The 22,508-nt window shown below is 41.7% G+C and overlaps 1 protein-coding gene across 3 annotated transcripts in view; it reads right to left on the reverse strand.

Annotated features, from left to right (window-relative positions):
• Positions 1 to 20,218, reverse strand: part of cald1b (caldesmon 1b) — a 39,637-nt gene extending 19,419 nt beyond the window's left edge. For all 3 annotated transcript variants that reach the window (XR_011977897.1, XM_072663433.1, XM_072663434.1), the window contains exons 1-2: positions 20,147 to 20,218; positions 5,642 to 5,755 (exon numbers count right to left, since the gene is read on the reverse strand). Coding sequence is in view for 2 of the 3 variants with exons in the window: in XM_072663433.1 (XP_072519534.1) it covers positions 5,642 to 5,721 (80 nt within the window). In the remaining variant the exon portion in view is untranslated. The remainder of the gene's footprint in view (positions 1 to 5,641; positions 5,756 to 20,146) is intronic.
• Between the last annotated feature and the right edge of the window lie 2,290 nt (positions 20,219 to 22,508).

A 22,508-nucleotide genomic window follows, 5' to 3' on the forward strand; every position in this document is an offset into this window, starting at 1 on the left:
GCAGCTGTGTCTCAGGAAAGGCTGGACCAAGAGAACTGTGGGAAAAATGCAGTAAAGACACTCTTCTAAATCTTATGGGAACTGGGGTTGACCACTTGAGTCGACTGATTTAAGAAACTATGAGGAGGATAATGTCTAGATGTCCAATAAACTGTGTGTGTGTGTGTGTGTAAGCGCCTGCCAGGTGAGATTGATGTTAAGATATTTGATTCCTACCAGAATGTCTCCCTTTGAGGCCTTCATGTTCACCCATGTTGCTTGATCTGGCAGGCCTATGAAGGAACAAGAACTTGAAGGACCATGTTTACCACAGGGTGGAGCGTGACCATAGAATTGAAAAAAGCCAGCAGCCAATTTCACGATCTACTAAGAGACATTTACTGCAGAAACGTCTATGTCAGTGCATTGTGCTTAAGTTTGAGACCACCTTTATTTATGTATTTCACTCCCTTAAAAAGAGGTTTCAGTGTTTAGTGTCTCCACCCTTTATTACAGCTTCCACTCTCTTCAGGAATCCTCAACAAGATCTTTCTACACCCTCGCCTAATTATTTCTGCTTCTCACCATCCATATCATCCTAAACACAGTCAATGATAAATGAGGTCTGGAAGTTGAGGTCTGGACTCTGGGGTGGTTTGTCTATTGTTCCGAGGACTCCAGCAGCTTCAGCAGATCCATTTGATCATATGTTCTTCATTTTTCTCTCAGCTTCAAGATCAGTTCCACATCCTTTCAGACCCTCCTTTGTCAAACACCTGTGGATGGTTTCAGATTTGAAGCAAGAGTGGTGATTTTCTGTCTTAAATGCTGAAGTGCTGTTCGTATGTTATGAGGGCAATTTTGGTGGTTGTTGCATGGTTGTTAAGGGTCCCATGTTCTCCATATCTCTATATATCTGGTCTTCTCAGAAACATCTCCAGGAAAATGAATAACATTATTTATTCCTGTGTTTTTTTTAATAACAATTTATTTCAAATTCTACCCAAATTAGAAAGACCAATGACCAAATTCCCCCTATCACTTGCAATGCCCCCAACACTAGAAGGGTAAAGACTAGCACAAAGTCTCACATGTAATGTCATCCACCGCCTCGTTTCGGACTGCTTCTAATGTAGCCCTGCTAGGTAGCTCCCCAGCTCTAAAACAACAGCTAACAGACGCCGGTGCTGACCAACATCACAGCAGGAGTGATGTTGGGAGGAAGTGCCATCAATCCACCCTGAGGGAGCAAGGCCAATTGGATTACTCAATTTAGGGACGCTTTAACTGGAAATTAAATATCATTAGCCCTGTCCACAGGCTATTCCTGTCTTGCAGCCAATGATTCTGGGATGATCTGACCAGGAAGCGGATAAGAAGTTGGATGGAGGGATGGATGGATGGATGTATAGTGTTAAGCTACAGCAATGTATGAAAGAAATATGACCTTAAGTAATCCTGTATTACATTCCTTCCCAAGAAACAAGAGCTCTTTTAACATTGTTAAGTGCTTCATCACGCTGAGCTGGGAGGACGTGGAAATGGATTGTTTTTTCATCAGTAATTTCCCACTGAATATTTCTTGTTTCCATTCAACTTTGTTTTTTCCCCTATGAAAGGCATTTATTGAGGTTTTCTTTCTTGCATGAGCAGAGTGGTTAAAACTTGAGGCTCATCCATCTCAATAAAGTTTCTCTTTTGAATGTCCAAAGACATGAGCACCCCACAACCCCTCAAACCGCAGTCCAATCCAGATTTACAGTATACCAGCATTGTATTTTATGTAGTTTATTGTTTTCATCACAGATGAGCAACAAAGAAATGCCCCATGACTTTTCCTCCAGTGTTCCAGAAATGAGAAAGTAATGAGTAATGTCTTTCTCTCCCCTCCCTCCTCCCTCGCGTATCTGCAGGGAGGAAGTGCTTTGCCCAGTCAGAATCCATCATATCTCCAACTGAAAAGCTGTTGGTGAGAGAGGTGTGGTGGAGTTGGCAGCAATGTTTGACTGATCCTGTGGCTTGATTTCCTACTCAGCCTGAAAGGTTCTGGCTTTAGTATTTGAAGCAGGCCTTCATCACAGCGCACTGGTGTTAGTGTCTTGCTCGGATGCTAGCTTTATACTTCAGCAGACACTTTACTGAGATATGCTCCATGCAACTACAATCACCACCTAATTAGCATGTAAAATAATGACTATGAATATGATTCTAGCTGTGTTCTGTATACATATCTGATTTGATATAACTGACAATGATATCTTTATTTTGAATCTGTGGGACCTTAGTATCAGCCAATGTTATCCACAGTCTAAAAAATTTGAAAAAATTTATTTTTCATTAAATAATTGGATAAAATATAATGCAAACAATCAAATAAATAATCATATATCACATAAAAATATTTCCTTCAAAAGGTGCTATAGTCCATCATAGGGTACAACACACACCCATTCACTTGTACACTCACACCTAGGGACACTTTAACTTGGCCAGCTCCTCTACCATGTTTTTTGGAGGTAGGAGGAAACTAGAGCACTTAGAGGAAACCCATACGGACACGAGGAGAACCCACTAAATACCTCTAAACAGACAGAGACCAAAGTGAGGATCAAATCCACAAATCCCAGGCCCCTGGAGGTCTGTGGCACACACTACCTGTTTTTCCCAATCTCCAGTATCTCAATTTGTTACGTTTTTCTCCTGTAAAGCTGCTATTTTGGAGATTCGAGATTTTTGTGTGACACTGACAATCTGTACTTCTACAATACAACATTATCTTACCATACAGTGTAACATACAATATACGGACAAAGGTATTGGGACACATGTTCATACAATATTTTTTCTAGACTTTATACTAGATTTTGGAGCATGGCTGTAAGGATCTGACTGCATTCAGCAACAACAGTGTAAGTGAAGTCAGGATGTTGGACAAGTATTGGATGGTGCACCAACCATCATTCTAGAGAACACAGTTCCACTGCTCCACAGCCCAATGCTGGGGGGCTTTATACCCCTCTACCCCACACCTGGCATTAGGCATGGTGCCAATAGGTTAATGTTTATCTGCTCCAGAGAGTCTTATTCTATTGGCAATGCTTCTCAACAAGGACTAGACAAGCTGCGTTTGTGCATTTGCACATCTGTGTCAGAAATACAGTTACAGTAGCTGAATGCACTCATTAGAAGGGGTGTCCACAAACATTTGGACATGTAGTGTAAGTAGACTCATTTCTTAGTGGGTGCAAGTTGGCTTTGGGCAGTGCGAGGCCCCAGGGGGTCGGTGAAGGCCGGACAGTGCATGTAGGAGAGGAGTGCAGCACTAAAGCTACAGTGGGAGGGAATGTGAGAAAAGTGGCATAGGCCTTATTAAAGCATCAGCACCTGAGACCCTGCCAAGGACAGAGTAGTGTGCATTAACTACCCACACACACACCGAAATGCACACAAGCAAGCACACACATACAAATTCAAGCACATATCAGATCTAGCCATCACTGGCTGTCTAGCTGACAACCATATATTTCACCTTTCCAGAGCGAGCTATGACTGATTACCATCTTACTGTAAAGAAAGCATGCATTCAGCCCAACATCCCTGAAGCATTGTGCTGTAAATCAGGTCATTCCCAGATTAAAAACACACATTACACACTGAACACACCTAAAACATTCACTCCAACCCACAAAGCACTCAAAGCACTCACAGCACTGTAAGCACTCTAAGCACCCACGCATCTACCAAAAAAAAAAAAAAGTGAAATTCCATCTAGAAGTCGCACCCTTAGGTAGCTACAGCAGTGGCTGATACACATCCCCACTCACACACACACACACACACACACACACACAAATACACCCCTAGTGTATCTGTCATCCTCAACTGTACACAACTGCCTGCCAGACCATATAAGGCCAGCTGGATTGTGGGATTTGTAGGACGATGGAGCAACCCCGAGCAGAGTGAGAGAGCCACATCAGCCTCTCGTTTACAAAGAGCAATTCATCTCACGCTATAAACACTCTGCTCCAACCCAGCAACAGCAACAGCAACAGCGAAATAAACTCAGAGTATGATTTTCGTATTTTAGGAAAAAGTTATTCCATAAGGCCTAACTGCCCCGGTCTGCTCAAGGTTTCTGACTTATTAGATTAGGAGAAACATGTAAATGTTGACTGTAGAAAAGCATTTCCAAAGCCTGTTGTGATAAATGCAGAACTGATTTGCCAAACTGCCCATTTCCATCGAAACACGGTGTAAAAACAAATGAGCGTACACAAGTCTGACTCTAATCTGAATTAAATAAGCCCAGTGTAAATACACAACCACTGACTGACAGTGATGCACCGCAGTCCACAAACGCCGGGCCTAACTCTCGTGCCATGTTTCCACATCACTTTGTCCGTGACTGAAGGTCCAAAAATATCCAAAACGTCCACAAAAGTCAAACCAGAACTCATGCATGTAGGTAGTCTGTCCTCCACTGTGCATTTTGTTCTGTGTGTATTCACCCTACATTTCCTTCATACAGCTGCTGCCATTTATTCTGCATGTGATTAAATACTTTAACACTGCGCATTGCAAGCGTGCCAGTAAAACAGCAAGAGCAAGATTAACAGAAGCTGCAATCTTTATAAGGAACAGAAGCAGGCTAAGAGATCGCTGTTTGGACGGAGGAAATGCAGGCCTGGCCAATTTGGCTGGAAAGTGACAGAGAGAGAAAGAGGGAGAGAGTGGGAGCACAGCATATCAGCGTGCGTCTGTCTGTCTCTGTGTCTGTTCTGTATGTGAGCAAACGTGTGAACATGCATGATTTTGAATTTTTTCTCCCTTTTTTCTCCCAATTTGGTCCTGCCAGTTAACCCACCAGCTCCTAGCTCCCCCTACCACTAGCAATGCTCCTACACTGTGATACCCCGCGATATCCTCCTAGTGTCGGAAGCATTGCTATTGCCATGCAAAGCCAGCCATCACCTCTTTCCAAACAGCTACAGATGCTGTATTGCCAGGCTGTCATTCCTTCATTAGTATAATTAATGGCTAGCTGTGCTACTCTATTGATGTCGTTCGTGGTGAGGCCTCCCTGAAACACACACACATACACATCTTTAGGGCTGCATTTTGGCCCATCTCCCTTCATTCATTTTGCCTGATCTGGTAGCCATAAGGATCCACAAGCTAGCCAGCTCTGCTGGTATATTTACTTAGGCCATGGGATACAGATCAGGCAAAATCTTTAATACACAGTTTTTAAACACTTGATAAAGGACAATTTGCTCTGAGGAAAGTACAGAATCCCCAGCTCTGACCCATCAGCCTACAGACACCTGTGCCTTCCAGCATCACAATGGGAGTGATGAGGGGAGAGAGCATGGCCAATTGTGCTCTCTCAGGCTACGGCTGCTGATGACAAAGCAACATGACCCAGGTTTCAAACTTTCTCAAATCTCTGGATTCTCGGGCCAGAATTGATGATGATGATGATGATGATTATTATTATTACTATTATTATTATTATTATTATTACTGAAGGTGAAACCAGTTCTGTTTGGTTACTGAAGCTTAGGGTTACGCCTGACAAATACCTATTACATACTTCCATATACAGTACTATAAATGTATATGTATCTACAGTGTGTGTGTGTGTGTGTGTGTGATTTACTTCTCTGCTTCTCTCTGCATCTCCTCTCGTTTTTGTCGGCGGAGTTCTCTGCGGCGCTCAAAGTCAAAGTCCTCCTCCATGGTGTCTCAAACACAAACGTCTGTAGTGTGTTCACTGGAAGACACGACAGAGCACAGGTTAGTACAGTGTAACAGAGCCCATAATCAATCACCAATACACATCTCTCCCACCACTGTCTGCTTTATATCCCTGCAGGACTCCCTACACACGTCCTCTTTCACAACTACCAGAAAAGGTAAAGCCTACACAGCCCATCAGCTTAGACCAACACTACCTCTCCCTCTCTTTATCAACTCCTCGTTCTCAGTTCTGTCTTCAGGAGCAGAACTAAAGGCCTAATGCACCAGATTAACCATCAGCATTAATACAAAGTAACAGAGGAATCAACCCATCATGTCCTGAATAGGTGGGCCAGTGTTGGTGCTAGTACAGTCCTAGATACTGTGTACAGTGTACTGATACTGACTGTGAGCATTAGCCTAGCTGCTAGAAATGGAAAACAGCAGCTCTGGCAGCTCTGTGCCAGAACTCTTTACTGAAAGATACAAAGTAATTAGAGTTCAATGCTGGTAACAAGCTAATGAAATGTATGCACTCTATTTTACAAGTTTCAAATGTCTGTTTAATCTTCAGTGTTTCAACGAATTGCCATTATCTTGGCCCAAACATGCTAATAGATTCACATAAGGGGGCTAGCAGAAATTAGTATTAGTATAAAGGTGGGTTTGTTTGACTAAGGTTTGATATATAATGGCTTGAACAGAAGGCTTTGGGCTGATAGTCAGGTTTTGGCATGTATAAAAGCTGTATGGCTATAAAACTGAATACTAAGCCTGCAGTGTTCTTCCCCTGTTCTGGCTGTTCTCTGTTCAACACACCTGATTCAAGTCATCAGCCAAAAAATCAAGCCACGCACGAGCTAAAATGTGTCAGGGCAGGGAAAGCAGTGTGGCGGAGTTTGTTCCCCCATGCTGGGGTTGTCAGTGTCTTTAAGGTTGCTGTGAGGATACTGAAGGCTTCGGGGACGGTGCGGCCTAGCAGAGACGGCCACGGTGGGAGAACAAAAAGCATATGTTTTGCATGGTCTGGAAATGCAATATTTGACTTCTTTCCAGGCCGGTGGAGGAAGGAATAAGAGATCCCAACAAAAACACTCCACTTCCAGACATTCTGGCTAAGAAAACCTAATAAAAATAAATCACCAGTTTGTGTGTGCATTTGTGTTTACAGCTTGCGTTTCCTGTGCATTTCTGAACGTTGCAGAACATATTATCTAAGCTTGAGAGTGTTGCAAATTGTATATGTTAACTGCAGGGATCCTTCAGTTAAACAATGGGCTAATTTGCTTACATTTCCTGAAAAAAAAAAAACGAGAATTGAAGCAACCAAAGTGAGTCAAAAACAAAACAGATTGTTTTTTAATGGGACAGTATTGCGCTCATCACCCTGTACATGCTAATGGCCTGTTTAGCTAAAAAAGCAGGCCCCTTGCTCTTACTTGAGCTTTCACTGCAAAACTAATGGTTATCAGACCATCCTTACGTCTTCCTTTGTGTAGTGAAGTCCTTATACATACACGATATGGACAAAAGTTTTGGGGCACCTGCTCATTGCCACCAGCAAGAAGAACGTGAGTAAGGTCAGAATGTTGGATGATCAACAACTCCCCAAATCATCCCAAAAGTACTGGATGGAGCACCAACCATCAATCCAGAGAACTGGAATTCCACAGCTCAGTGCTGGGGGGCTTTATACCTCTCTAGCCCACGCCTGGCATTAGGCAGCTTGGTGCCAACAGGTCAATGTTTATGCTTTTCTATTGAGTCTTTGTTTATCCTATTCTATTGACAATACTACAGGGAGTGTCAGCAATGGGTGCAACTTAAAGTAGCTGAAGTAGCACTCATTAGAAAGGGTGTCCACAAATATTTGGACATACAGTGTATCAGTTTTATCTGAATAAGAGTTTTATGAAATTTCTTTATGAAAAGCTTTTGCATATCTGACCAATGTGTTCACTTTTTCTTTCTGTCCATCACAACAGAACAGGTAAGAGTGGCTGATTGAGGAGCCCTGTCAAGTCCTCTTAACGACACACAGACCTCTATCCCACATCAGCATGCAGCTGCATCTACATGGGAACAATTAAGCTCGGTGTGACACAATGCCTCATCTGTGCTCCTGTGTCTGCTTCACATTTGGAGAGTGCTGGAGTGGACCAGGCAGCTGCCTGGTGAGTGGACGCGACGTACAAGTCCACTGGAATCCGGGCCTGTTTGCATTGGCCCCTTTCCATGTGCAGGACTACGGGCTTGAATCTGCGGGTCTGCTCCAAAGAGCCTCCATATGCGCAGGAGTTGAGCCTCGGTGTGTCTCAACACACCGTGGGCCAGTGAGGGGTTTGGGTGACAGACGGCCTCTCCCAAAAGCTATCGTTGCTGTCAACAGAGCGTTGATCTGTGTCTACTGTGAGCATTCGTGCCGTTTTCTAATCGACTCAGAACACCAGCTAAACCTGAAAGAGGGCTAATTGTCTTTAACCCTGCACTGAGCATTCAGCCATTAATCTGATATTTATTATCCAGTGACTACGATGAATTATTCAGAACTTTGAAACTAACACATATGGCTTTAGAAGAGAGAGGAATGAACATCTGGACCCATGAAAAGGACTGCACACATACGTTGAATGATGCCAAAAAGGTTCTTAAGAGTCATGCCATAGAAGAACCAGCATTGGTTGGTAAATGAACCTCTTATAACAACAGAGGAACCTTTTAAAAGAAAAATCTCAGATAGATTAACCACCAATAAGAGACTTTCCATCACAGAGAAGAACCACGTAACCTAAGAATGCTTTGAGTGTTGAAATGGTTCTTTTGGTTTTTCTGGTTATGAATAAAACCATTTGCCTTTTTCATAAAGACCCCTTTTAAGAAAGTGTAGACATACTTTAAAGGTTCTATGCTGAAGAAAATAGTTTTCCCTAGAACTGTATGTACAAGCCTAGAACAATTTAGGAACCTACCATTTTAAGAGTGTGGAGTTTAGACAGGGATGATTTTTTATGTGATTGTATGTGATTTGTGAGCAAAAATAGTCTTTTAACTCATAATTAGAGTGGAACATATTTGCTGCCATCTAGAACCATTTTAAAATGGTACCATCCAGGTTCATGGAGAAGAACTATTTCAACATTCAAATGGTTCTTTGAGTGTCCTGGTTCTGTATTGTCTTCACTAAAGACCCCTGGGCTAACTGTAAAGGTTCTATGCCAATTTAAGTGTCGTTTTCTTTAGAACTGTATGGAGAGGCCTAGAACAATTTAGTAGCCCACAATTTTAGTGTTTAAGCACATAACTGTAAAAGCAAAAAGGGTTCTTTAACTTATAATGAGAGTGGAGCATATTTGGTGCTATCTAGAACCACTTTAAAAGGCTCCTCAAAGAACCTACTACCACCCAAGAGAGGCATATTAATATTATATGGTTATGTAATATAATGTGGTTCTTTGTAGACCTGCAGTTTTAACTAAAGTATCCTTAAATAAGTCATTTTCTAATGGTGTACCTCTTGTTTAAGTACATTCTTAGCTCAAAAAATGTCTAAAAGAGTACTCTGACCCATACCAAAACTGGAACATTGTGGTGCTATACAGAACCAGTTTTAAAAGATTGTGTTTTATAAAGAATCATCTATAAAGGTCTAGGATCTATATATAACCCTTGCCTTTATTAAAGAACCCTTGAAGAACCAGTTTTTAAGGGTGTATTTCTCAACCCTGGTCCTGGAGGCACCCTGCTCTTCACATTTCAGTGGACTGCTTTAACACATCCTTCAACTCTGAAAGGGCTGGTTTATGAGCTGATTAGTTAATCAGGTGTGTTGGGAGCAGGGAAAACACTTAAATGTGCAGGGCAGGGTTGAGAAACACTGGTATAGAGTGTGATCAGTACTACATGCCCATCATTTCACTTTCAATCATGTGTGGTTTTGGTTCTAGAATTCTCTGTACTGTACCTTTCCCATCCCTCCCACCCCGTATTTGTAGTGTACGGTTGCAAAACCCATCAGACTTGCACCTCTGTGATGAGTTAACTCCACACTTACTGTGCATGAAGGAATTTGTTCTTTCCTAAACTCTGACTTCTCTTAAGTCTTATATCCTTCTTCGCTCTTCCTAAAGCATGAAAGGAAAAAAAATGAAAGAAGAGTAACGACTTGGTAGTGCCGGGCACGTTATAGATTTCCCAGGCTTTCTGCCTTTCTGTCCAGCCTTCTTACCACAAGGTAGGATCAGGCCCACAAATCATTCCCACATGACACGGGCTGAGGACACATTCTAATTTACACATCTGCGATTGATTACAGTTCCTGGGCATGCTGCCCTTGTCATAGTTCTCCCTCTTGTGGTCTTGAAATTCCAAAAATGCTGGAGTCAGAATTCCACTCCTTCAGTGACCCACTCCCCGACTACACAAAACTTCTCGCTTGTGAACAAAGACCTGAGAGAAGGAGCCTCTTTGGCTCAGATAATTGAGGATAATTGGAGAAACTGTAGCTGAAAGGACACATTTGCAAACGTCCATGGCCTCAAACTGTTACCAGAGCCAGAAATGTCAGACAGAGGAAGTGTCAGGGAGGGTGGTCTGTGCAGTACAGCTCTCCCAGTACAGAAACAGGCAGGTGAGGTAAGGTGAAGATATTCCAAGCACTGTAATCAGCCACCCTGTGGTTTCTGCTGTAAAGCTCCATCATACAAGACAAGCACACAGGGCCAGGATCCAGTCCATGGTAGGACGTGGGCCCGCGCTAAAGCCTACATGAGCTTAGCAGGGATGCAAAAACCATCTGCCACTGGTCAATCCGCTGACAGACTACCTGCTTCCCGTCTGATTTATACAGTCACAACCCTGCAGTTACCATGCAGGAGAGATGATTCATCATATTAACAAAACATTATTCACACAGTTAAAAGGCTTAGCTCAAATTCTGAAAGGGAAACAGGAGACTGCACACACTGACTACTGCAGCACTGGGTTGGGTCAAGGACATTGAGCATTTTGCTGGGTAAATATGGTTCTCATCAATTTACTTAAACATCCCTGTTCATTATATTTGATCTGTAAGCGCCATATTAAGATGAAACTGTGAAGAGCCGCATTCCCAGACGATGGTGCATATTTCAAAAAGCGGATCTATACAGGCCTGATTCATCACTGAAACTTGGCAGCTGAATTGCTCTGAGTATTCTTTTCAAAGCTGAATGTGTTCTCCTGATACTGCCGCTCAGCTACAGCCTGACAGATCTTTATACACGTTCCATCTGAATGCTCTTGTAGATTCTTGTAGACATACTGTCTTAAATGGTCCCATATCAGGGTAAACCTTATTGTTTTCTCACTTCTGTTGTTGTTGTTTCAGTTTTAGGTTGTATTACATTACATATGGACTACCAAACACATTCACATATACACTATATGGGCAAAAGTATTGGGACACACCTCTTAATCATTAAATTCAGGTATTTCATTCAGTCCTCTTGCCTCAGGTGTTTAAAATCAAGCACCTAGACATGTGGTCTGCCCTTGCAAAGATTATATCGATCCATGATATTCTGCCATCAACTCGGAGTGGTAACTGTGAAAAGTTTATGCATTTAGGAACTACAGGAACTAAAGTAAAGAAAAGTGTCAGACCTCGTACAGTTACAGAGTGGGTCAGTGTAATATGTCAACATAAAATAGTTATTGCTTCCTCATATTTACCCAAATGCTACAAGGAGTATGTGTGTGAAAATGTGAAGAATTATTTAGGGCTCACTGGCACTTTAAAGGCACTGTAACAAAAACAGACTGATTCATTCTGTGGGATAGAGAAGATGGAAATGGTCATTAAAAAAAGAAAACTCAGAATTTGTATTCTATGGAAAACCATTCTAAGCTGTCTTGGACAGGGAGGGAAAATATATTAAAATATATAATAGGTTTAATTGGTTTGATCTGAGGATCGCTGGTTTGAATCCTGGCTCATGCTACTTGCCATCAGCAGCCGGAGTCAGAGAGAGCGCAATTGGCCTTGCTCTCTCGGGGTGAGAGGGTATTTCCCCCCCACATCACTCCTAGTTTGGTCTGTTAGCTGTTGCTTCAGGAGCCAGGGAGCCAGGCTTCACATGTGTGGGAGGAGACATGCTAGTCTTCACCTTCCTAGTGTTGAGGGCATTGCTAGCGATGGGGGGAGTTCACAAATTGAAAGGAAAATGGGGTCAAATTTGACATTAATTATAAAGAATGCTTATGCTTATGGAAAAAAGTGCTTAAAGAACCTTCATATAATGTAAAGGTTCTAGAGCAATTAAAGGGTTCTTCATAAAAGTGGATAGAGTATATATATGGCTTGGCGATTCCTTTTAAAGGGTGATTCTCAAAAAAAATGTAGGGAACCCAATGTGGTTCTTCAATTGCATTGCACTGTTTTTAGGACCTTTATTTATAAGTTATAAAGTGACAGTATATCGCATCTGAGGATACTTTACATGTCATTTTCTATGCTCATGTAAATATTCCTTTAAATAAACATAGCCTAAATACTTTGCATGTCTATATCTTTAGGAACTTTAAGGATCCTCCACCAGCATAAGAAGTCTTCCATACAATCACATGCGTTCATTTAGCCTCTGTGTCTCTGTTAAGACAGCAACCAGATTTACGAGGGCAAGATGAAAGCATGCAATTTTTTATGGCGTGTTTGGCAGTTATTCATCGGTGCCATCAAAGTCGTGGACAGTGAAGTGTTATGTTCTTTTAAAAAGGCCTCTCTTTTTATCCGTAATTAGCATTAGCGCCGGCAAATACAGCCCAGGCCACAAATCACATCGTCAGCAGCTTGCTGTATGAAGCTGGAGCAGCTGGAAGTTTATTAGCGCCCTGACAGCACCGATGCTCTGGATGTACTTGATTTAAGTGTGTACATAACTTCCATATGGAGGAAATATACTAAATCAATTCAATAAGAATGCATCGCTCGAGCATTTGGTGAACAATCACCTTTGAGCTAAGATGCTTTCAGGAAACTCAGCCAATATTGTGCATCTGTAATGAGTGCTATAGTATCAGGGAGATTATAAGACATTGTATGCCTATACACCAAAAGGTTATAAACACTACACTGTAAAAATGGTTAATCTATTCCCCTGGGACCCACAACTCAAAATACTCAATGAATACATTTATTAGGGCCCCTGTCAGTCACAGAAATATCCTAACCACCCCCTCCCATCCCCACCCTTTGCAAAGGATGATTTGCTTTCTTCGAGTGCTTTTCGTTAGTCAGAAACAGCATATATCTATATCATCACTGTAATGCAAAACCCTTGTAAATCTATTTTTTGCATAATTTAAATCTGGCAGTTGTTCTTTACATTGTGTTTTTTATATTGAAATGCTCCAAAATGACTTTTAATTAAAAAAAAATTCAATTAAATTTAAAAAGGTTTTCCTCATCCAGTCTTCTTAAGTGCCTCATCACTGCTGTGTCCCTTTACTAGTTCCATGTTGCTCCCCACAGAAGTTTCAAAACCCTGATGCTGGTCTACAAAGCCAAACAGGGGCCTGACCCTTCCTATCAAACAACAACTAAACCCTAAAATAAATAACCATTGATCAGTACCTACAGTGTAAAAGTGCCATCCTTCAAGATGTGTGGAAGACAAGCATTAGGTCTCAAACATCTACCCCCCTGGCACAAGAGTGCCCACAAGATGCCCACAGTCATGGGATTCCCCCAGCAGAGCCACATGGAATCAATGATCACAGGCCTAGAAGATGAGCAAGAGCTTGCGTTTCTTGACAGCTGTGGAGGCTTGAAGGGGGGGGGGGGGGGGGGTTGTTGTGGCTCAGCATAACCAAACATGGTAAAAGACACTGGACGCAGCAAAGCTCACAGATATTAAAGTGCATCTTCACTCTATATAAGTACGATATTCTTCAGCAGCAGCATACAATCACTGGCATCTATGTTCCACTGGCCCCTTTAAGATGTGAGACAGCTCTGAACTCATCTAATCAAGGAACACGCCAAACATAGTACATTAGGCTACCACTCATAAAACCTTGATCAGACACTGTTGTTGGCTTGGGATGCATGCAGACAATGCAACTGTGCTACATCCTTTGAAGAGCCGACTTCCCCCTCCACCTTATATGGCCACAGCAAATGGAAGCTGCAATGGTTTGTGTTGCTGTGAGTTTGCGGCAGAGTTTGGTTTATACTAGCCGATATTTTTAGCCGTCCAGTAGGTGATACAGACACAACCAGATTCCACTTGGTGTGTTACTCACTGAAGTCAGTTTTCCACTGGTAAGGCCTTAACAGATACTATAAATGTGCATTGCCAGCTAACGTCATCATGCAGTGAAGTCGGTAGGCATGGAAATATGTGACTAGAAAATGTGTCGCTATTAATGAGCCACATTATTAACAACCATAGTTATGTTCAGGGAATAATTTTCAATATTATGTTACTTGGCAACCATAACCTACTGTTAACAAGCACTTCCAATTATTAATAATAATGAATAAAAATAGTTATTTGTCACAGTCAAAGATAACATGTCAACATGATGAAGAGGTCTTCAAATCTGGACCATGAATCCAGTTTCCAGGCTTTGAAATCCTAGGTTGGCATGGCACTACGTGGCCAATCAGTTATATTACCATCCCTTCCCTGTTCCGTTAACGTCCCTTGAGCACAAAATCCAGGACTATAAACTGGATTCCAGCTCCAGATTTGAAGACCTGGGAGATAAACTATGAAGACCAGTAATTTTCTGAACAGCATTGACGCATTCTCTTATTTTGACCCCTTGAACCATCCACAGTAGTGCAGGCCCAACTGCTCGTGCTCTGTTTGCTGCTCTGACAGAACTGTTGACTGTAGTCCATTCATTCAGATACAGCTTTTAAAGAAATGCCGTCAGCAGATTATGCTGGATGGTGGTCATGGGAGACCTTAATTTAACAAGCTGCAAATCGGCAACAGCAAAGTGGTTCCCTCCTGAGCCTTTACTGCATTAAGAGTCCAAGAGCTGTACAAAAGCTGTACATTTGAAATACGGTGGTGAAAAATGGCTTCAGGCCATAAATGTCAACATAACTATAAAATAAAAACAAATAGGTGAAACACGCTTTTAGCATAATGCTAATTTCTGCTAGCTACCTTATGGGATTCTAGTTGGATGTTAGCACTAAGCTAATGGAAATGCACTGCTCATGGTTAATTTTTTAGCCATTCTAGATTAAACACAAACATTTGGAGCTCGTTAAAAACAGTGTTTGTTTTATTTAAAGATTGTAACAGATGTTAACGTTTAGCATTGTGTAGCAGCCACTCTTTCAGTAAAAGAGTCCTTGCACAGAGCTGCAGCTTTCCATTTCTAACAACAGACAGGATCCACTGTCACTGCCTAACAATGTTGTTGGTTAACTGACACATTAGGCCTTCAGTTCTACTGCTAAATTCCCAACCATTCCAAATGCCATTGAATCATTTCTTGGAATGTGTAGCCACACTTGATCTGAATGTTGGAGATGATAACTGGAAATTATGACCAATTAATAAAAAAAATAATATTCATAACCTCTAATTGACATTATCTTGCCCATGCCGTTTGTTTGGTTGTTTTCTTTTTTATTCTGTTAATATTTTCATGTTCTGCCCTCAATAAAAACATACTACCACATGTGTGGTCACGTGACTCTACCCTGTCCGGTCTGCAACATGGAAGCAACATGTAGGAGAACTCAAACACTGAGCCAACTGAGGAACTCAAGCAGCTTATATAATCATTTGTTCAATTAAAAAATAAATAGTTTAATTATTTGTGATATTGATTGATTCATTGATTAAGGTGGTAACGGACAGCACTATCGGATATCGGAACACACACTTCTGGTACATCAACTTCTCATTTACACAATAAAATTAATGTTATTGAATTTCTGAAAGCAGTAAATATACAGATGAATTGTATTCTGGGAAAGCATCATTTACTGCTTTTAAAATGTTAAAAATTTGAGCAAACTGTACAAATGTGACCAATCAAGATTTACTCAACAAAATAACTCTAATAGCTGTTTTATTTATTGCACATTGATGAATTTGCTATGTATTTGATTCCTTCACCCTTTTTCAATGCCCAACAACATGCCCTTATCCATGAAATATGGTTCCTCTAATACATCAAGGTCAGCGTGGTAATGAGAAAATACAATAGGCAGCTGGACAGCATTATACACAGTGGACTGCTGCTGTACTTGTTCAAAGGTCATGCACAAATTGTTTGCAGAAGAGGTCTGTCCCTGATAAACTTTACATGCTTCAGCCTGAAGTTCTCCTGTTCCGTACAGAAGCTTCACTGGAAATAGGATTAAGGCCTATTTAATATGCCCTCCGGGCTATTAACGTAACTGGACCTTGTACCAAATGACAGAGTCTATAATGACTATGCACACACACACACCGTCCCACGCATACTCGGGGAAGCCCATTTCCTTTCACTTTAGGGCAGCTGCACCTGTGTCATTGAAGAACAGAAATCCCCCTGTTCTCCAACAAGCCAACATCCATCTGTGTTAAGGCCTATGGCACTGAATACTGGCCAAAGTCCAAGAGCAGAATAGAATCAGCATGACAGTGTTCATCTGAAAAGGCACGTGCTGAAGGGACAGGATGAAGGGACAGCTTTAGGGTCTGTTTTGATTTATAAGCTAGTTTCTCAGTGCTTTCTCTGAATTTGTTGAAAGGTAGACATTAAAAATGATGCAGAATGATGTGGCATCGCTTCCAGGGCAATTGGCAGATTTCAAACCATGGTAAACATGTCTTATTTACATCCATAGAGCTTACACAGTTCAAACTTACATACTTTCCATGTTAAATCGCCTAGAAAGCATTTAATCCAGGATACAGGATTTTAAGGTCCTATGACAAAAATATTGGGACACCTGCATGTTCATGTTTTCTTCTTAGATCAAGGGCATTAAAAAAAGAGTTGATCTTGCTTTTGTTGGAGTCACTGTCTCTACTGTCCAGGGAAGGCTTTCTACTAGAATTTCTATGAGGATTTGATTGCATTCAGCAACAAGAGCGTTACTGAGGTCAGGACGTTGGATGAACACTACCCCACCTCATCCTTAACTTCCCAAGTCCTTTCAAAAAACACAGATCCACTGCTTCACAGCCCCATGCCCCATGCCTCATCCTTCACTCCCCATGTTGGGAAGGGGGGGTTATTCCCCTCAAGCCCATGTCTGGCAACAAAGCTGGGCAGGAGTGCCAACAGAGCACTGTTTATCTGCTCCAGAGAGTCCTATTCTAATGGTAGTACTTCTCTACAGGGACTGTGTCAGCAATGGGTACAAGTTAAAGCAGCTGAAAGCATTCATCAGATGGGGTGTCCACAAACATTTGGACACATAGTGTATATTTAAGCAATCGTTTCAAAGGTCAAGAAGAGTTAATGCCAACATGTTGCCTGACATGCTAACATCAGACTTCAGCAGCGTACATCCAGTAGACAGATCTACCACACTAGCATCTGTTCCTTATAACATCTCATTTGTGTCCTCTCGACGGGATCTTTAAAAGTCAGGATACCAGTGTGGGCACGTTTGAATTATTACGTGGCCGTTCGCTCCTTGAAAATATTTGAAAGCTTTGATCTCTGAAGCTCATACGCTCTCCCTCATCATCCGACAGCATGCTAAAGTAACAAGAACTTTTGTGGAGGCATACCTACGCCTCCATCTGTGCATTCCTGAGGACCCCCTGAGTCATATGGTTGTGCTTTTGATTATGATCAAGTCTACACCATCTAATATGACCATAAACAACTTCTTCTGCCACGCCATAGCTAGCAACTGGCCTTGGCGTGTTGCCTCTTCAGTAGATCAAGGTCATGCAGTACAGCAGTACATCAGACGGCTGGTATTTCCACATTTTTTCCAACAGACCAGCTTTAAAATAGAGTCTTGCTAACATCATTTACCCACATTTTCAGAGGCGATCATGTTCTCTAATTGCAAACAACCCAAGAAGGTCATGAAGGAGCTGCCACTGCTCGGCATGTCAGCGATTTCTCCAATTCTGGACCATTTGCTGCTAAGAGAGTTTACAGATTTCTCTCAAAAACAGCAAATCACTGCTGAGATGCTCTTGCAAGAAGAACCCTTAATTGCAGCGGAACACATTCCCAGTCTCCTGGGAGACAAGACATCGATCACGGCCAGACACGCGCTCATGGCCTGTGGTGGAGAAGGTCTCCAGCCTCATTGCTAATACCATCTAAGGGAAAGGACCTGACTTGGCATGACCGTGCTCCAGCTCTCGGGCTTTTCCACTGCGAGAAGCCTGGTTAATGTATGATAAACAGTATGTGAGGATGGAACAGATTCAAGGACTAAACCTCAGAAAGGAATCTGACATTTTTCCTTTTATTTTATTCTTTTTTTTATTTTATTTTATTGATTTAATAATTTTTATGTTTCTTGGAAAACATCTGCAGACATCTCAGCACATCCTTGACGGACCTACCCAAAGAAGCGCAGGGTTTCGTCTTTCTCTGACCTCATGATTGAGGAACGCTAAATGTGCCAGTTGTTCATCATCTCTGGTTAGGCTCTGCTCTGCAGGGCTCTTGTACTACTCCCAACACCACCGAAATGGCTCTGGAACATCGTTCACTGGATTGCTCTGGGTGTTCACCTCAAATAGTAGCAAGAATGCACTGTGGGTATGCTGCAGGCCTGTGTCTAAGCTGCAGCTGGATTAGGCCCTGTAGATTCAGCTGTTCAGGCACAACATTACAAATGTGAACTGCACTATGCAATAGGAACCTCTGCGACTTTTTTTTTTTTTTTTGGCTAAAAATCAATTAAAAGTATTTGAGCAAGATGCTGTGCATTCCTGAGGACCCCCTGAGTCATATGGTTGTGCCTTTGATTATGATCAAGTCTACACCATCTAATATGACCATAAACAACTTCTTCTGCCACGCCATAGCTAGCAACTGGCCTTGGCGTGTTGCCTCCTCAGTAGATATTATATGAAAGCAACCGGCACATTTTCTGCTTATGAACAATTCAATGAACAATGTTCTGTCTAAACCAGATGAAATGTTTTAGCCTAAATACCTAAAATATCTCAATTAAAATATATACAGTTAGTGCAAAAAGACATGTGTAAAACATGGCAATTTTGTTTTTGACCACAAAGTAGAAAAGCAAAGTCAAATATAATTATTTAAATGACATATTTAGTGTGATTTTGATGGATCTGTGCATAACAACATGAATCACATGAATTCTATTAAACTGAATGAATTGTTAGGGCTTCTCTCATTGTTGACTTTGATGGCTTAGTGGTAACATGGTGGAGGCTATACTTTCTCATTGTATGTTTTTTACATGTTTCTAAGAAAGGCTATATTAGGGCCACCAGTATGGAGATTAAAATAATATCCACACAACTTCATAATCAAAAGCATTCCTCCTTAATTACATAAAATAATCATGTCAACTTTTATTTTGCATTATACTGCAAACTACATATTTGTACTATCATCACCTTCATCACCATCAGTACCATCTGTACCATCATTTCCCAAAACCTCTTTTACTACACCCAGATTTATTCCTGCTGCTGTTTCTTGAAAAAGACATGACTGGAACCTCAGATGTTGTCTTGCTTGACCTGGAAGAGGCCTAATCTTAGACTAAATTACAGTGCTAATGCAGACTCATCATTCTCAGTCTATATCTAGTCATCATTTAGCTGTAGGCTTTAAGAAGAGCTTAAGTAAAGGTTGAGGTTCTGTGTGTCAGGCTGCTGACCGCTCCAGCATCCTTTTGCTTTCTGCTCAATTTGGCTACTGAAAGTAATCCCTGCAGGCAGCGTCCCACACCCATGATAGCATCTTACTGTGAAAGCACAGGGCAGTGCCTCCATCCTGCGTCCAGCCCCGGCCAAAACCACTCACTCCCTCTGAATTCCCTCCAGATTCTTCCTTCGGCTAGACTGAATCTCTTGCAGGAAAAACCTCCTCCTCCTCTGCTACCGCTGCTGAGTGTTCCTCACACTGTCTTTCAACAAGCCTCAGAGAGTGTACAGCTTTTCTACTGATATTTCCCACTTTCAGACCTTTACTGTCATTCAGTGCCAAATGAGTCAACATTCGATCACTGTGAATTTCTCTCAGGCTTCAGAAAAAACAACACATTTAAAATACTTTCTCAAAACTTTCTCTATAATCTCATTAGTAAAGAAAAAAGAAGAATGCTTAGTGAGGCTGGAGATGGCCCTGCAAAAAGCACCCTTTTACAGATAATGCACCTTTACAAGCAGGTTATTAGTCCAAACCATATTTATTATCATATTTATTATTATTATTATCTGCTGAAGTGCAGAGGGATGTGAATGTCACTTACCTGAGAATCAGGTGGCCTGCGATGCCACGGTAGACTTGGAGAAAGTTTGGTGCTGCTTTCTGACCTCTCGCTGAATAAATCCCAGTGCTCAGGCTCCGCCCCCCGGTACACTGATGCAGCCCTGCTCAGCAGCCTCTCCTCCGAAAGGCGGTGTTTTACCTCCTCCCAGTTAGAGCCCCGCCCCCTCTGCGCTGCGATTGGCCTGTAGTTCATATTACAGCCAATCCTAGAGCAAAAGACTTACCGCTTTGTCGCCTAGCAACGGGAGACTCTCAGACTCAGTTCTCTAATAAACGTGTCTGTGGGTATTTCTGCAGTAAGGACGATGGATGGTGTGTGATTTGTTTATAAATGAGGAAAACTGTACATATTACAGAGATATTAGCCAAGTGAGGGCATGAACTACTGGCCAATCATAGCGGAGGAGGCGGGGCTTGACGGAATACAGGTGTAAAAAAAAAATCAGTAACTCAAAAGAACGGATAATATAAGTCGTTAGGCTGAGCTGTAACACCCACTATTACTCGAAAGTCTCTGTAGAGACTTGTTGCCAATGGAATAGGACTCTCTAGTGTACATGAACAAGAACCTATTGGTACCAGGCCTAATGCCAGACATGGGCTAGAGGGGTATAAAGCCCCCCAGTTGTGGAGCAGTGGAACTGTGTTCTCTGGAATGATGGCTGGTACATCATTCAATACTTGTGGGAAGAGATGGGGAGTTGGGGACGAGGTCAGGTGGTGATCATCCAACATCCTGACCTCACTAACACTTTTCTCGCTAAATGCAATCAAATCCTTACAGCAATGCTCCAGAATCTAAGGGAGTCTCACCGGGACAGTAGAGACAGTTACTTGTTACAGTTCTTGAATTTGGAAGGAACAATGAATGAGCAGATGTCCCAATACTTTTGTCCAGAGAGCGTATTTGTTTTTGTAAGCTACCGAACTGCTCTGAATGAGACAAGTACAAGGAAATGCTTTAATTATGCACAAACAGAAACAGAGGAATTCCCCTTGAAGTAGAGCTTAATGTAGCCTTCAAAAATAGCTTGAGAAAAACCTCCCACATCTACTCATGTTGCACTTCTGTTTTTTGTAATTTCATACCTATACAGATCTATTTATTTTTGCAATTCTGTTCATATTGCACTGCTCATATCTGTAGTTATTGCATATACTGCTACATTGTTTTAAACATATGCTGCTCTGTGCAATCACTGCATTTCTCTGCCTTACTGTATGCATGTAGTCATTTCTATTCTATTTTTATGTACGACCCCCTTATCCCACATTCTGTGTATACATACTTTCTGTATGCTTTTATATACCACCACATGCACAATAACCCCTTATTCTTACAGTCATTTCTGTTTTGCACTTTATGTAAATAATACTGTATTTTGCATGTCTGGTTAGATGCTAACTGCACTTCATTGGTTTTGTAACTGTTCTCTGCACAATGACAATAATGTTGAATCTAATCTAATCTAATCTAATCTAATCTACCAGCAAAGGGATATTCAGAAATAATTTCAGGAATGTTTTTAGGAATAGAGGATTCAGATCAGAATTTGATGAATTTTTTTGTAGAATACTATACATGGGTGTTTTGGGACGCTCCTCAAAAGTCACCATATTGCGCCCTCTCTGAGAACTCTCTGGGCGTGGTCTTGATATTTAAATGAGCGTGCGTGACTGACAGCCCTCCGTCACTGGCGAACAGATGCGTGCACGTGACCATGGCACCGCACACAGTCTTGAGACACAGTAAAGTTGCGTTTTAGCTTTCACTCTGATTGGACAGATCTGTAGGCTGTGCTGAGGGTTTCTGAGTTACCAGCCCTTTCATATGGATCAAGCTCGAGCTGCGACTGGGGGAGTGGCTGCCTCGCGTGCCCCGTCGTCCCTCTCGTCCGGTGTGCTGTCGAGTTGTGCTACCTTGTGCAAGCATGCTAGCCACCATAGTGTATATCGTCTAGTAAAAAACACGTATCTCCAAAATGGATACTTTACAAGAGAATGCAATAAGCTTCTTATCTTTGAATGGAAGTCGGTGTAAAATAAGAGTTTATTTAGAGTAATTTAGAGCGTTTCTATTGGTCCATTCAGCCATAATTACTTACACAGTGTACAGAAGCAGCTACAGGATTCAAGCCACGGAGAAAACTAAAAACGGAGAAAACAAGAATGGAGATACATGGTTTTCAACGGACAGCAGCGATATGTAAAGCTGCCTAAATAAATCAGGAGAAATCAGGATTTTTCGATAGCAAAGCTAGAAGCAAAGAATGCTCTCAGCGGAGGTAAAGGAAAATATTTGGATAAAATTAATCACATCACAGCAAAAATATTATATTTTT

This window comes from Salminus brasiliensis, chromosome 19, assembly GCF_030463535.1.
Source record: "Salminus brasiliensis chromosome 19, fSalBra1.hap2, whole genome shotgun sequence".
Classification (NCBI taxonomy): Eukaryota; Metazoa; Chordata; class Actinopteri; order Characiformes; family Bryconidae; genus Salminus; species Salminus brasiliensis.